General features: G+C 39.6%; 1 protein-coding gene across 1 annotated transcript in view; it reads left to right on the top strand.

Annotated features, from left to right (window-relative positions):
• The first annotated feature begins 1,278 nt into the window (after positions 1-1,278).
• The window catches only part of LOC149189475 (uncharacterized), a 30,276-nt gene continuing 13,774 nt past the window's right edge, over positions 1,279-17,780 (top strand). Inside the window, exon 1 of the mRNA XM_089410245.1 lies at positions 1,279-2,105. Coding sequence (XP_089266371.1) covers positions 1,279-2,105 — 827 coding nt within the window. The remainder of the gene's footprint in view (positions 2,106-17,780) is intronic.

The following is a 17,780-nucleotide window of genomic DNA, read 5'->3' as shown; positions in this document are numbered from 1 at the left end:
CATTTACAAAAATTAACCTTTAAAAAAAACAATAACGATTGATTTTTAATCTAAACTAAATCAAATAAATATTTTAAATAACGATTGATTTTTAATCTAAACTAAATCAAATAAATATTTTAAATAAATTTTTATTATAGTAATTTTTAAATATATATTTTTTAATTATAAAATTTTCACAATACTCGATTATAAATATATTTACTTTTGAAAAATGATCTCTGCTCCTCCTAACTTAGCTGTTAAACACTCTTCAAATGGATCTGGATACAAACTCTCCCCTAGATATATAAACAATTACTTTACTAACCTCCAACAAAATAAGAGCTGCATTTCTCTTTATCAGTACTTCCTGAGATGTACGTCATAGTTTTCTTGGTGTAGGGATTTAGTTTCCTGATGTTTTTTCACATCAACATTATAATTAAAAACCTTAGAAAAAGGGCACACTTATCTGCCTGTCCTAAAACGCAAAACCCCCAAGATCGCTTTTACTCGAACAAATTGCAATATCTGAGCATCTTTCGTGTGGTTTTCCGCTTAATCGTTCTGAAACTCAAATTTGAATGTGTCTGATTTCCCTTGGTGGGGAGGGAGGCCACAGTCTGGCGTTGACAGTTTGGGATTACAAATATTTGCATTCGGTTGAATGTTGCACATTTCGTTCTGTTGGAGTTGCAATCCCTAGTGGGCAGCTCTGTGCAGATAAATCTTCGCTATCAAGGCAATGGCTATACATATTTTACCATGTTTGGTGGTAGAAGCTGGATTGCAACCAGAGCTGCCCAAATCAAGGCATCCAGGTCAGTAGCTGAAGCAATTTTAAATATTTGATATGCTGCAATGATGGAGATATCATGTGGCTAGGAAGTACATACAGACTGCAAACAAGATTAACTATCTGGGTATGTAATGTGAAAGAAAATGGTAATGCTGTATGCAAACCTGGGTAGGTGCAGAGTTCCTTGTAAAAAAGTCATTTTTTTGACATCTTGGAGTTGGTTTCTTTCTGTTATCAAATAGAATTAACGCATTCCATCAAAGGGGCTTAGCATATTTCAGACAAATTAAATTGGTCTAAGTGGATGGCTGCCGTTAATAAGATTCTCTATCCTGTTTTTTTAATGAATAAATACTGGTAATAGGCATGTTGGGACAGTTATGTATGATGCACATATTATATTGGCAGCCAGTCGACCCATTAGATATGGCTAGAGGCCAAGACCAAGAATGAATAGCTATTTGAGGACCCAGTTTCAGACGGTCAGTAGAAAAGCTATGGCCTGCAAACGAAACGAAAACAACTCGAAAAGTACGGTTATGTTTGGAACACCCAGGCATAAAATGTTAGGAACTATATCGAAAGAAGTGGGGAATTCAATCACTGCTGCGATGCCTCCAGTGGTGATGACTGCCATTCAGAAAACAAATATGTCTGTTAACAAGCTAGCTCATTCAGATGCACTTTTAATGGGCGAGGAACGGCCTCAGAATCAGGGGGCAATAGAAAAAGAACAAATTGGAACCAACCCTGCCGTTACAACTTCTTGGACAGTAGTAGCCGGGTGTGCCCAGGCCAGAATAGTGGAAGAAGGTTTAGAGCATCTGAAACTTATGCCATGTTCTGGATGTCAACATACTGTACATGCATACAACAATCTTTTAAATTCTTTTCTGAGGTCCAGTAATGTAAATTTTGAAACTGTTGAGGCTATTCTACAAGAGATGCATCATTTTGGGGCATCCCCAAACGCTTTGACTTACAAATTACTTTTAACTGGTTGCATCAGGTTGGGAAAGTTGGACAGTGCCTTGAAATTTATGAAAGAGATTACTCAGAAAGGAAATCATCCTTATAAGTATACGTACAAGGCGCTTTTGAAAGCTTTGTTAAAGGAAGGGAACCTGGAGGCTGCATTGGACGTCTTTGAAGACATGTTGGAGGTAAATTTTCTCCCTGCAGTACGAACTGTCAATAATCTTATGATGGGTCTTTGCAGAGTGGGCAAAATTGAAGAGGCTTACCACCTCCTGAGGACTTTGCTTGGGAAGGGGTTTTCTCCAAATGTCTTTAGTTACAATCCGTTGATACTAGGTCTATGCAGGTGTCAGGCGGAAAGAGTCGATTGTGCGGACACAACTAACCTCCCTAGGAGCCTAAGACTCTCTAGTGACAAACAAGACAAACAAGAGCAATCCTTCTCTAAACATGTATTTACTATACGGGAAATCAAGTGTTTAGATCCTACCTGTAATCCAACGCTGTTGTAGCAGTCCAGCTCCGCTGATCCGGATGAGCTCCTCCTTCACTTTGAAACCTGCATACACTAACAATCAAACGATTAAATAGCACTTGATAATCTCATAGAATAAAACATATTCAACACGTAGACCAAGGAGTACATGAAAGAACTCATAAATAACAAGTTATTGAGAAGAATGGACTCATTTGCATTAATAGGTAACAAAAGGAATAAATACAACCTGAGCCTTGGTGTTGTGCAAGTCCCTCCCAGGGTCCATCAAGAGTGCTCCTTTACTTTGACAAAGCTCACCCACTTCCAAATAGAACAAGCAAAGATGGCAATCTCTCCTCACAAGCTTATAAATGGGAGTCCTAATTCCTGCAGCATTTACCCTTAGAAATGTATAGCTTTCAACCTCCCCTCCTTCTGGCCCAATGTCTGTATTTATAGTGCTCAAGAGGAAGTTAATCAGGTCCACCATCAATGGGATAATCCCCTCTTTGGATGGGATAGCTCCCCTATTGATGGGATAAGTTCCTCTTTGGTAGGAGTGCATGAACCATCTAGAGGCGCTCAATACACGTCGAACAACCTTCTAGAATGCTCTAGAAATGACCACAAGTGACTTTTTAAAGATGAAACTTGCGCATTTTAACCTTTTCAGGGGGACGCACCTGCACCTTTACATACAGAGCGTCCAAAGATGCAGCTTTTGTGAACATTGGGTGCGTCCCCGCAGGTAAGGTTGAGAGAACCTGCGTCCCCAGAGATAAATACATTTAGAAAGACTTTCTCTCTTTTTGGAGTTTGACATGGAGAGCAGAGGCATAAGACTTGCATAAGAGGGAAGCATGACTGTTGATAGAGTCATCCTAACTGTAAATAGTCATGGTGACATTTTTTAGTGTAACAGATTGCCCCCTAAAGTGCGAAGCCTGAAATAGATTAGGGTTTTGTATTATCTAGGAAGGGTGAAGCGCTTTATCATTTCAAGGATTATCTCGTGGAGAGCCTGGTCAGAACCTGCAATTTTCAACACAAAATACATGTATAAGATTATATCATCACTGAGGTAGGCATTCCCGTACTCAGATTAAAACTTTAACTAACAGACTAACTACTCTGATACAGGAATGATCTTGCAGTACATCATAATCATAGACTTTTGTAGACACAGTATGGGCGCAGCCATATGTTTATGATTAGTCTACTTAGATAATGAATACAAAACTCCTCGCAGCCTGGATGGTGGAAACTAGATCCAGGGTCTTCATTTCTACTTCTCGAATTGGTACGATTCTAGCCATGCGAATAAATGAGTTGATGTCGAACATGGTAGAAACCACTTGATTACCAGTCAATGATGTAAACTGTTAACAAGCGTGAGAGAGACCACTAGTAATGTCAATGGTTCTCAAAGTACCCAGTACAATCCATGAGATGTGAATGAATGAGTTGATGTTGAACATTTCATGGAACCCTTTGATCGATGAAAACTGACGTCAAAGGCGAGAAACCTGCCATTGATGCATGCAGACTTCAAGGTACTGACGATTTCTAAGTCATCTCTCTAGATAATGTGCTGATGTCGATAGAAAGCGACCCGTTGCAGGCAAGCCCGCCACACGAAATCATTGTTCAAGTTGAAGAAATGTTGTTGTAAAGACTGACTCAGGGATGGTCAAATGGATGACAAGTATTTTGCAGATGAAAGTTTTGCTTGCAGACCTCTTGAACACATAACGACACGACAGGAGGCTTGGTGCTAAACAACTCAAAGTTAATCCCCGGAACCCAGCTGAAGACTTTCAAAGTGGTTTGATCAACTGTGAGGTAAAGGATTTCCCAACCTAGGTAAATGAAAAGTGTCGTGTTCAAGAGTGGTAATAAAGTTTCTTTTGAGACAAAAGGTAACAAATAGGCTCATTCTTCTCTCTTTTCCCCCACCATTTCTGGCAAGTACCTCTTTATTTTTAACAAGCTTGAGGAGGATAACATATGCTTGATTATAAGCTCATCCATCGGATGAGTCCAACCTAGTTTTGATTCGAACCCTAGGAAGGAGTGGTTCATTCCTGTTTGTAATTGAACAGGTCCTTTACTGTGAAATGTTTAACGAGCCCAGTATAGGAGAAACTCGGCGTTTTTCAATTTTAGAGAGTCTGAAAAACTTAAGAAGACTCCAAGTTGAACTTTTTCGTAGATTTGTGTCCCTCAAGCCCGAAAAAGTATAAAATAATACCTGGGGGAACCGCTTGATCTTGCGACCAAGGAGTACTTTCATAATTAGTGTCACTGACCTGAAAAGTAAAAAGCGATCGAGGACACGTCGTTTTATTTCCATATCGAGTTTGAAACGACAAAAACCCGACAATCTTTTCCTGATTTTACGGTCAGAAAAGAGCTATAAGGGGACCGTCTTTTAATTCCGTTTTAACGAGTGTAAAAGAAACGCTCGGCAATCTTTTCATTTTTTAGGAGTCAGAAAAGGGCTTAAAAGATGACTCTGATATTTTGGTTCGTGAAAAATGACAATTTTCCCTCTAAGTCCCTTTGTCCTGCACAAAAACAACACATTACTCATACTTGTTTAAGATAGGCAAAAATACATCGAAAAACATCCTTTCATGGTGAAAAATGAACAAATTCATCCAAAAAACCTATAAAAAGACTTTTTACAATGTCATTTTTACCATTTGACTGTTGAGGTTGAAAAAAGAGCTTTTGGCAAGAAACTTCCCGTGGTCGCTGCGGAAAATCCGACCGTCAGAATCGAACGCCGTCTCTTCCAGGTATTTTACAACATCCTACTCTTCAATTTCATCCGATTAAAATTAATTTTTAGGTTTTAGTTTTGTTTTTTGGGGGGGTTTAGGTTTCAAAATGCGCCCCTCGGTGGACGCAGGTGCCCTTCGGGTGACCTGCGTCCCCCGACTTTTTCCTATACAGGAAAATGGTCGGGGGACGCAGCCCACCTTCAGGCCAGCTGCGTCCGGACGCCCTGTGTTGTAAACGCGGGGTGCGTCCTCCGTGGAATGCGGAATTTGAAACCCCAATCCTCACAAAGAACCATTCAAATTTCCCCAAATTAATTCTAATCATTGTTTCTTGGTGTGTAGGGCACTCACCATGTTGGATTGGAGAGAAAGAGAGCATGAGGACGTTGATTTAGCTGCAATTGAACATCAACCTTCCATTGATGCCCTAAAAGCATGCGGGCTGTATAAATACTGGGCCATACCTGGCATGAGGGCTCAGGTAAGATTCTTAGAATGGCTGGTTGAGAGATAGAACGAGCAATGCTTTTACATAGGAGGGCACCAGCTCGAGATAGAGCCCTCCGATGTATACTTTCTTACTGGCTTGCCAAATAGAGGCGAGCAACTCAATCTAGCCGGGACTAGGCCGGGTGGCCAATCCCTTGTTAGTCTCCGGGAAGATTGGTGCACACCCAATGCACACCATGCGAAAGGCGTGGAAATTAAACATATCTCTCTGCGTGAACTGAAAGTTATAGCTTTCACGGTTACCAGAATTTGCGGCGCAGCCGCTTTACACATTGCTTCCGGGTCCCAAATGCGGATGGCAATTGGCTGTTACCAAGGCACCATTTTCAACTGGTGTGATGCTGTGTCGGCTAATATGAAGAGCCAACTGACTAAGGCAAAGAACGGACGACTAAAAACTTTTGGATATGGGCCTTTAGTCGTGAGATTTGCCTTAGAGAGAGTTCCGATGCTGATCCCTCAGCAACTCACTGTTGATATCTTGGGTCCTCGGGAGCCAAAGCTGGTACGATGGGTTGCGGTGATGGCCCGGCATCCTGACGAGGGCGCGGCAGTTGTTCGATTCTCTGATAGTTATTTTCACTGGTTAGAGGACCAGGTTTTCTCGATCCAGGACTTTCCGTATGCCGGAGTAGATTTTCGAGGTGATCCGGACATGGTTCTTCCACAGGGAGAACAATGGGACGACAGAGGTACTTTATTTTTCACAAGTTTTTAAATTATGTATTTTTTTGTTTTTTATATATATCGTCTCAAAACTGACAGTAAAAATTTTCAAAATGCAGATGTTGGTCCACAGCGTCCAGCCAACCTCCGGCCTTTTGAGAGGAGACATCCAGCTGCACCGGTACCGGCCCCACAGGACGCGGCTGCAGAGGTACTAGCTGAGTTGGAGCATGATCTAGAGCGTCTGACGGCGGATATGCCTGAGACTACTATGAATGATATTCCTATCAGGCTTCAGCGCTATGTAGTCGCAGTCCCTGGACCGTTTAGGAGATTTTTGCGTAAGGTAGCCCGTGCAGTGGTGTCGTATAGGGAGCACCACCAGTGATTGGCTAGTCACTTTGTAGACACATGTGACATTTTTTAATTTTTGTACTTTATCACTTTTGCCGATCATAAGGTGTTTTTCAACCTATGATCGAAGACGATGTATATTTTTTGACACACTCCTATCTATAAATATATCACTATTACCGGCTTATCTTGTTTAACATATGTGATGTAATGCTTTTAAATTTACTTGCATGATTTATCATAAATGTCTGTCCAACATTCGAGAAGCAATTGCATCTGCTAATGTATTTAAAGACCTTGGAATATGCTTGTTTAGTCAATTTAGTGTTCCTAAATTGATGTCATTAATTGTCAACCCGGGGCTCGTAAGCTGATGAAGTGAAGGTGTACTATATGTACTTAAGCAACCTCTTAGAGCTTTTGTCGTTTGGGGTGTTGTTTATGGTTAACTTATCTTCCTAAGATGGAGTGATGATTATAGACAGATGAGTGCAAGTGTGTGAAAAGTGAGTTCTAGATGAGTGAAAGTGTGTGATTGGTGATTTCTAATTACTTGCTGAATTTGTAAAGGAAAAGAACTTGAAAGAAATGAATAACTTGAAATGACTTGAAAGCAAATGACCACGTTCTAATGGCATTAGTCTCTACTCATATTGCTGCAAATAAAAGAAACAAGAAAATCACTTCAAGCACTGATGATAATGGTTATCTCTTCCTAACTCCCTGCTTCTACCACATAGTACTGTGTAAAACACAATTAGGAAGTAGCTGAAGACAAATCCAAGAATTGATAAAAACTCTAAATGACAAATTATAACACTACTAAGCCTTTTCCATCATACTGCTTCCTACATATGTGATTATGTGTAACAAGTGGAAAAAGTATTAGTGCCACAAGCCAAGACTACTTAAAAACAAGCTGCAATTAATTAGTGTTCTGTTCTCTGAAAGATAAACCATTCATGATAAAGAGAGCATAAATTAGTTAGCATCCAACTTGTAAAACTAAGCTAAAAACTAATCTAGAAAACAGAGTAAAAAGGGCAGCATTACGAATAAGACAACTGCAACTACCATTAGATATTAAAGCAAATACAACACACTCAATCCCGGGTTAAAACCTGCAAAGAAGCAAATCTGATCAGTGAAAATAAAGGCTGCAGCAATGAAAAGAAATCAAGCTGTACATAACTCAAGAAAAGGAAATGATGTATGTGAAATAAAGAAATTGCAGAAGTATAAACATGAAATACTTATACAAGGGCAGTCATGAACGGGGGCCCTCCATCCATACAACCCACAGAAAACTCAGATGCTTTAAAACTTCAAAACAACACTGTTTTCATTACTTCATATGCAGAAATACATAGTCAAAAGTGCTGGAACAGCTCTATAAAAACAGATTTCAGAAAGGTGCTAAAATTCTCACAAGTTCATAAACTACAGCAGCTAAAAAGTTAACATAAGCGTACGCAGACGCAAGTATTTATAGGCATCTGCAAGATGGCCTAATGCGTAAAGCATAAAACAGAAAATAAACTGAATATCATGCGTATTAAAGGTGCAGTGAACACGTCATATGCTTCATGGTCGAGCTGGAGGTCCTGGTCGTTATGGGCAATGAATCCAGCATTGGATCATGTTCCCCACGGCTTACAAAACACGGACAAGTCATCTTTTCCACCGACGTGACCAAACAGCTTACGCATCAACGTTATGCTGCCTTTATTTGACCGTAACTTGACCCCCTTTGACCGGAGGTACGGATGACGTGGCTGGCTGAACTGATGGCACAGGAACCTCGAGCACATATATTCCAACATGCCCATGTGGCTCGTTCTGCAAAATAGCACGTGGAACCTTGAGATCAACAAAATGGCTGCGGAATCATCAGATGGCTGCGGAATCGCTGAATGGCTGCGGAATTGCCAGACAGCTGCGGAATCTCTGCAAATATGTCAAAAACTAAACAAAACAGTCACCCATTAGCAAAGCTCACTTGATCATGTTTAATGACAACTAATGTAATGATCTGGGTGGAAAATGAGGCAAAAGAGAGAGGAAAGTGATGAAAACAGTAGGTAATGATGGATGATAAGGTGTAAAGTAGAGGCTCTACATACCCCCACTACGAGGGCATTGCATGTCCTCATGCAAAAACACTGATTAATCAACCTGCTGTGATGCCTCTGCCAAGACATCCAATCTCCTCTTCTTTCTCTGTGTAGACACATTGACCCTTGGCTTCTTTACTAAGCATCTGAACTTTAGGTTGATCAAGGCTCTGCTTAGCCTTTTGCATTTCTTCCTTAACTTTTTGTTACTTCTTTGCCACAGGCCCAAATGTAACATGGTGTTATCATGAATCATCTTATCCAATTTGGCTTGCTCTTTCAACTTTTCATTTTCTTGCATGATATGTCGATTTAGAACCTCAATCTCAAAAATTTCATGTTTTAAGGAGTGGACTTGTTGCTCTAAAGGTTGAACATTGCTTGGGCCAGCAGCTGCTTGCTCCAATGTCTCCAGATAATTATACACTTTCTGCTGATCCGGGTCAACCTCAGGTGACTTTTTGGGACTTGGTTCATAATCAAATTCAGATCCGTTTTCATGCTCAAGTTCATGTTCAAAAGGACTTTCCTCACGTGGAGGACTAGTCTCAATATGCTCAGCGTGTGGAGGACTTGTAGCCACCCTTTCAGGTGTGCTCAAGTCAATGATAAGTGACTTTTTAACTTTTGTGGCCCCTGCTCTATCTTGTATTCTCCTGCTCCTCCTCACGGTGGTAGTACTCTGTTTTTCTTTTTGCACTTTTTTCTTCTGTTTTTCCACCTTTTTAGAGAGGGCAGTTTCATGGAGTTTGGCCATTCTTTGAGCTAAGGGCTGAGTGTCTTCCTCACTAGAATTCTCAGGAGTGAGGTAAGTTTCTTGGACTACAGATTTACCTTTATCTTGCTTTTGTTTCTTCCTCCCTTCTTTTCTTTTCGGAGCAATTTCTTGAGCAAGTTCTGAAAGAGTTTCAGTGATAATTCCTTGGGCTGCTTGGTTATCATCTTCAGTAAATCCAGGATCAATTTCCTGTTCAGGATGCTATATATCAGTTTCCTCATCAAACTGTTCTTGAACAGTTTCCTCTTGGGCAGTTGTTTCAGGAATAGTGGTATCAGGAACAATAGTTTCTGTTTGGGCAATAGTTTCTTGGTTAACCCCCTCTCCTCTTTTTCTTCTACTTCTTTTTGGTACTTGAGGGGACCCTCCAGAAGTTTCTCCTAATTCTTGAAAATGATTTCTTATGAGAAACCTCTCCCATGTGTCTCTTTTTGATTTCAATTGTTCCTCAACTAGCAATTTCACAAGACCGTGATGATATAAATGTGCTTCAATATTTCTGGGGTTCCTTTGGACAATTGCACACATTTTCTTAAGACTTGAAAGTAGAAAGTATGGGAGGTTAATATCATCTCCTAGAAAATGCATCATAACCTTTGCATGGTAAACATATAAGACCCCAAATCTTCCCTCACAAGTGAAAATTTTTTGCACTAATAAGAGTAAAGTTGTCCATTCCTCCTTAACATAAGAAACAGGAATCCCTTTTGTAAAGATGCTGGTATCCATACCTGGGTTTTTTAAGATTTGTTTCCACTGCTGATCTTGAACTGACCGGTTCTTAAACCACCTTTCTCCAGTCTGTGGAAGTGAGGTAGCTTGTGCTATGCTGCTCTCAGTGACTGTGAATTGTAAATCCCCTATCTCCACGTGATTATCTTTTTCTCTGAAGGACCGTGCAAAGGCCTTCGTAACCTCCTTATGGTAGCCTCTGAACTTCTGGATGCATTGTAACCAGTTTGCCTTTTGCAATGCCTCTTTAACCTGAGGATAACCCTCCAGAAACTTTGAACCCTCCGGTTCTGCCCTTAAGAGCTTCCCCATTGGCTCTTACGGCTCTGTTCTATTTAAGACACGGCTTCAAAACGGCCTTACACAGTCAATTCACGGCTTTGTTCTAGAACACGGCTTCAAAACGGCCTTACACAGTGGATTATGGTTTTAGCTCTGGATACGGCCGTAACAGACCTCCACTGGTGATTAGAATTAGCGGAGAGGAAAAACAGAGTATGGTGAATGGTAGCAGCGTAGTGAGCACAGCGTAAATGGAATGAAACAGTGTGAGTGGAAATGAAACAGCGGAAGTGAAATGATATGAGCGTAAGAGGGTAGAAGGGTTATGGAATAATGAATGGAAACGGCTATGTCCTTAGGTTTCGGTTTCAGAGTTACACTTGGCTGTGTGAGTTAATGTCATATAGAGACGTAGTACATTAGGCTACGTCACTTAGGTACGAGATCTTAATGGAAGAAGCAGCCGCAAGTGAAATTCAAAATCGTGGTAATCAAGGACTGATAGACTTGGGAGATACGTGGGTATATGGTCGCATGACTGGTAATCATTACATTTAGTGGCAAGAAACATAACCTAGAAAACTTTGCATAATGAAATAACTGTAAGTTTAGGATTTAAACCATACCTCAGATTCCCGCTTAGATTTGCCTTTGATGACTTGCCACTAACCCTTCACTGATTTATGACTGTTGCATGACTATTTTCCATTTATTATTGATGACTACTGAGCTGTAAAGAAATTTCAAACAGACTGTGTTTTTTTTTATGCAGGTGCAGAGGGCTGCGGAATGGCTGAATGGCTGCAGAATCGTCAAACAGCTGCGGAATCTGCAGTAGTAACCTCCGACTGCACAAAAACAACTTTAACTATCTAAAAATGACTTTATTGATGGAATGGAATGTAGTGAGTGGATGGATGAATGAAAAAAATGAGGTGGAGTGAAAATGAATGAAATGGTGGATGAAATGGTGGTGATGATGAAATGAGATGAAATAAGGAGAGAAAGAGATTTTTTTTATTTTTATTTTTTAGAAAATATGAGGTGTCAGGTGGCCCTGATTTTCACCTCAAATTTTCTGTATAGGACTGCCAATCAGAGACTGGTTTTCAGGCCTATACATTTATTTTTTTTTTTTTTTTTTTTTTTTTTTTTCAAAACCAAAGCTTTAGGCTGATGGAGGAGAAGAATCCTTCTCCACCAGCCTGATTGCAAAATCTTCTTTGAACAATCTGACAAACTCTTCTTTTGAAAATGGCTTTTGATAGATCTTCAAGCGATGGCCATTTACAATAAGAGGAGTATGGAATTCATCAATAGTTTTCACCCGAACTGCTCCATTGCTGAAGACTTCATCAATCTCATATGGCCCAAGCCAATGAGTTTGAAACTTTCCTTTGAAGTCTTTGAACTTTGAATCAAACAATAGAGCCCAATCTCCTTTCTGAAACTTTCTTTCCTTGATATGACGATCATGCCACTTAGATCTTTGGTGCTGAACTAGATCGGTCCTTAAAATTGCATCTTGTCTCATTTCATCTAGCTCATTCAGTTGGTCCATTCTGTGCTTTTGGGCTTCTGAGAGGCTCATTCCCAATTGGACTGCCATCTTGAAGGTCTTGATTTGGAACTCAATAGGAAGTAGGACTTCCTTCCCATAAACAAGTTCATAGGGAGAATGTCCTGTTGTGTTCTTCCATGTGGTTCTATAGGCCCATAAGGCTTCAGGGAGCCTTTCCGCCCAATCTCTTCTATGAAGATGAACAGTCTTGGTGATGATGCCTTCAAGAACTTTATTGGTAGATTCCACTTGACCATTTGATTGTGGATGGTATGGAGTAGATGTTCTGTGCTTGATCTTATATTCCTCCATCAGTTTCTCCATCAATTTAGATGTAAACTGGCTGCCTTGATCTGTCACAATTTCCCTTGGGACACCAAAACGAGTGAAAATATCCTCAAAAAGAAATTGAACAACTGAATTTTCAGTGGCAGAAGGTAATGCTTTTGCTTCTACCCACTTAGTAACATAATCAGTACAAACCAGTATATACTTCTTTTGCTTTGATGGTGGATTAATTGGTCCAACGAAATCTAGAGCCCATTTCTCAAAGGGTTCGATGCATACCTGAGGCTGTAGAGGCATTTCATTTGAAGGAGTTGGTTTCCCAACTCTTTGGCAGCTGTCACACCTTTTAACATACTGCTTTGCATCTTTAAAGAGAGAAGGCCAATAATATCCTAGAGAAAGGATTTTATAGGCTGTCCTCTTGTCCGCAAAGTGCCCGCCGCATGGTTCATCATGACATGCCTTAAGGATGTCAGGCATTTCATCTTCCCGAACACACCTTCTAATTATACAATCTGGCCCTGTTTTGAACAATTCATTAGAAATCCAAGAATAATGTGAACTCTCCCGAATGATTTTCCTTTTCTCATTAGGAAATAAGTGTAGAGGTAGCTTCCCTGTAACTAGATAATTAGCCATATCTGCATACCAAGGAGTCTTGGTAGTCACTGCAAACAAGTATTCATCTGGAAACTTATCTTCTACTGGAGAATCTTCATTAGTGTTTTGGATTCTAGACAAGAAATCAGCTACTGTGTTTTGCTTTCCAGGTCTATCTAACACAGTAATGTTAAATTCTTGCAAAAGTAAAAGCCATCTTGTAACTCTACCATTAGTGACAGGTTTGTTCATTAAATATCTTATGGCAGAGTGATCAGTATGGACAAAGGTTTCATAGCCGGTTATGTAATGTCTAAACTTGTTGATTGCATGTACCACAGCTAAGAACTCTTTTTCTGTAACAGTATAATTTAACTCAGTAGGAGTCAAATTCTTACTTGTGTAATAAATGGCATAAGGGATCAAATCCTTTTGTCCCAAAACAGCTCCTAGAGCTGTATCTGAAGCATCAGTAGAGATGTGGAAAGGGAGTTTCCAATTTGGTCCCCTTAAGATGGGTGCTTCAGATATTCTAGACTTTAAAGCTTCAAAGGCAGATTGACACTCAGGATCCCATTTAAACTCACAGTCTTTGGTAAGCAATTTGAAAAGAGGAGATGCTATCCTAGTGAAGTTTTCAATAAATCTTCTGTAATACCCAGTAAACCCAAGAAAACTTCTAACATCCTTCTGGCAATTTGGAACAGGTAACTTAGAGATGACTTCAACTTTGGATTTATCAACCTTAATTCCATCTCCTGAAATATGATGTCCTAAAACAATCCCTTCAGTAAATATCATAAAACACTTTTCATGACTTAAAGAAAGATTTGTTTCCTTACATCTTACCAGTACTTTTTCCAAATTTTCCAAAGCTTCTTCAAATGTATTACCATAAACTGTGAAATCGTCCATGTATACCTCTACACAATCATGAATCAGATCTGAAAAGATTCCTAATACAACCCTTTGAAATGTAGCAGGTGCATTGCACAATCCAAAAGGGAGTACTCGGTAGGCAAAAGTTCCCCAAGGACAAGTAAATGTGGTTTTGTCTTGATCTTCAGGTGCTACCTGAATTTGATTGTACCCACTAAAACCATCCAAGAATGAGAAATACTTTTTACCTGCTAAAGTGTCTAGTACCTGATCAATAAAAGGTAGAGGAAAATGATCCTTTAAGGTTGCCTTGTTCAATTCTCGATAATCAATGCAAACTCTCCATTTACCATTCTTTTTGGGCACTATAACCAAGGGAGAAACCCATTGGCTATCTGAAATGGGGTAAATGAAGTTTACCTTGAGCAATTTCTGGAGTTCTTCTTTCACGATTTCCCTAAGGTTTGGATTCATCCTTCTTTGTGGTTGCCTAATAGGTCTGCTATTCTCTTCAATGTAGATGTGATGAATACAAGTCTTAGGATCGATTCCTTTCATGTCAGTGTATTCCCATGCAAAGGCAGTGGAATGTTTTTGCAACAGTTTAGTTAATTCTTCTTGTTGTGGTCTTCCCAAGTTTTTGTTAATGTTTAATGTTTTTCCTGGGAGGATTTCAACTGTAGAACTACCAAACTCTTCCATTGAGAAGAGAGACATTTGTCTAGAGGAGAGATATTCAATGTCTGCATCTATCTGAAAATGTTCAGAGTCATATTCTAAAGGTACTTCAAAATTTTCTAATGTATTTAGAATTTGACTATCCTCACTGATCTCAGAGATGGTTAGAACTGGTTGTATATTATCTTCATCCTCTACCCATTCATCTTCTCCTATTTCTGTTATAGCCTTTGCTGGAGGATACAAGTTGAATTTCTTGGTGGAATTACCATCTGATATATACATGTCTCCAGACCTACAACTGATGAAAGCATCAGCTGTTGCTAGCCAAGGTCTTCCTAAGATAAGAGGATGTCCTCCTAGATTTTTCTTGGGAGTTAAAATCATAAAATCAACGGGATATTCCCAAGAATCTAGAGAGACTGGAATATCTTCCAATACACCATCAGGTTTAATGATTGATCTATCTGCAAGTTGCAGCAAAGTAGGTGTAAAGAGAAGGTTAGGAAGCTTTAACTGATCCATGGTCTGTCTACTCATGATGTTGATAGCGGCTCCTAAGTCAATTAAAGTATTTGGGATTTCAACCCCATTAATATGAGTTTTGACAATAGGACTACCGGGATCCACATACTTTTGCATGGTAATTTTGCCCATCATAATGTCTGCAATTTTTCCAACTAAGTGTATCCTTTTGGTATCTCTGGTTCTTTTTACTGTTTTCTTCAAACTCAACTCCTTTATTGTCTTTGCTAGAATGGGAATTTCCTTAATGGCTTGTAACAAGGGAATCTTGATACAGACATTCTTCAATTCATCTAGAAAACTATAGTCAGGCAACCAAATTTGCTTTTCCACTCCTTTGTCAATTTGTAGTCTTTCAGGAAAAGGAGGAGTAGCTAAAGATGTAGGTTGCTCAACTATGGGAGTTGTAGAGGTTGATTCTTTTTCTTTTTGGATATTTTGGGTTTGAAGTGATACTTCAGAACCTTTATTGACTTTGAGAGATTCTTCCTCAGAAATGCTTGGTTGTTGAACACTTGTGGAAGGTTGATCTAGGATTCTACCTGATCTGAGTTGTACTTCATTGAGAGGAACAACCATATAGGTAGGGAATGGTTGACCTTCCATCATGTAAGCATTTTGAGGGTTCCTATTATTTGGATTTGGTAATGGCTGAGAGGGAAGTTGATTTGACTTCTGCTGGGATTGAAGCGAGAGTTGAGAATTTTGATTTTGTGGAGGAGGTTGTTGTTGTTGAGGGTATGGCAATGATAATTGTTGACCTTGATTTGGAAGTTGTGGGGCTTGCTGATTCTGAAATGATGGAGGATATTGATAGAATTGAGCAAATCTCCCATAAGGATTTTGCATGCTTTGCATCCATGCTTGGAAAGCATTTTGAGGTTGAGGCCAAGGTTGTTGCCAAGGATTCCAATTTGGTTGGGATTGAGAATTCATAGAGTTGTTAAAACCTTGATTCTGTTGTCCTTGCCAAGGTCTCCTTGCAATAAAACAGAGAGATTCAAGTGTATCTGGATCCTCTTGAAAGACTGCTTTGAGGCCAGGAATTGAAGGACAATCCTTGGTCTCATGAGTTTCTGAGCAAATTACACATGTTTCTACAACGTGTGCATCTAAGGGACATTCCCTTAAAGCATGTTTCTTTCTACATTTCGGGCAAAAGATAGCCAAAGCCTCAGCTTCTGCTTTTTGTTTATTGTGAATCTTAAGGGTATCAAGTTGTTCACTAAGACTCCCTAAGATGTCAGTTTTAAATTCATCAAGCATACTGCCGATTTCAGCCCTACTCACTGATCCTGTTGCAGATTTATTTGCCCTAAGGAGAGAAGGATCTCTAGGCCCTTTTTGAGTTTTTGATTTGCCCCTTGAGAGATGGATACAAAGTTCTGCTATGTCATTGAGAGAAAGTTGAGAAATATCCCCTTTTCCCATCATGTTTAAGATGTCTATCCATTCATCCCTAATGGCTTTTAATAAGAGGGCTTTTAAGGTCTCTTCATCCAAGGTATTCATTTTTTCTCTTTTCAAGTTATATTGAAATCTTTCAAGTAAATCTTCTAGAATCTCATCTTCTTTTTGTATCATTTTAAAAACCTCGTCTTTGTGATTAGTAGGCATGCAATAGTCTAAATACCTATCCAAAAATGTCTGTTTCATCTCATCCCAAGTCCTAATGGATTGAGTGAGTAACCCCATGAACCATTTCAAGGCTTGATCCTTCAGTGTTGAAGGGAACAACTTGAGTTTCTGAGAGTCATCCAGGTAGTCATAAGTTCGACACACCACTTCAAACTCAAATAAGAATGTTTCAGGGTCCTCAGTCCTTAACCCATGGAAGTTAGGGAGGACAGATGGTGATATGTTTTTCATAGTGGCTCGGGAATCCTCATTAACAATGGGAAACCCAAATGAATTATCCCCATTTCTATTTCCTCCTCCAATGGGACCTCTACCTCCATTATTGTTATTGTTATTTCCTCCTCCTCCTCTACCTCTACCTCTACCTCCTCCTTCTTCCTCTGCCATGATGATTCTCCTAGGGATTTCAAAATCTTCTGGTTCCTCTACAAAAGGTGAATGAGAAGAGATTTCTCCTTCTTCTTCAGATGATTCCAATTCCTCAATTACAATTGGTCTTCCTGTAGGAGAAAGAGAAGAGTCTCTTCCTGGTTCAAACTCAATAGAAGGTGTAGGAGAGTCAACTCTTGGCTCTTGAATTCCAGGAATTCTAGGACTAGGAGTTTCGGTTGGAGATAAGGGGGGTGTCTCTTGTCTATCCCTTGAAGCAGATGGACTTGTAAAAATTGAACTTCGAGCTCTAGCTAAAAACCTTCCTCTAGAATCTCTAGCTCTATGCATGTCATTTTTTTATTTTTTCTTCAAGTCAAGTTAATAGTTCTTTTTCTGATCTTTCAGGTCACTCTAGGTTCAAGAAGAGAGCATACTCAAGAAACTACTAAATCAATAGCTTTCTCCTTTCTGATCCTCCAGATCACTTTGAAGTGCAAGAGGAGAGCATACTTGGATAGGTTATTAACCTCTTTCCTTGAAATTTTTATGTTTTTTTTTCTCTAAGTATGGCTACTTAATTTCACTTCCCGGCAACGACGCCAAAATGTTTAGTCAATTTAGTGTTCCTAAATTGATGTCATTAATTGTCAACCCGGGGCTCGTAAGCTGATGAAGTGAAGGTGTACTATATGTACTTAAGCAACCTCTTAGAGCTTTTGTCGTTTGGGGTGTTGTTTATGGTTAACTTATCTTCCTAAGATGGAGTGATGATTATAGACA

Source organism: Pinus tabuliformis, chromosome 3_1 (assembly GCF_031772625.1).
Source record: "Pinus tabuliformis cultivar Carrire ecotype Pingquan chromosome 3_1, CPIR1, whole genome shotgun sequence".
Classification (NCBI taxonomy): Eukaryota; Viridiplantae; Streptophyta; class Pinopsida; order Pinales; family Pinaceae; genus Pinus; species Pinus tabuliformis.
The sequence above is the reverse complement of the archived record's forward strand: the minus strand, read 5'-3'. Positions and strand labels throughout refer to the sequence as shown.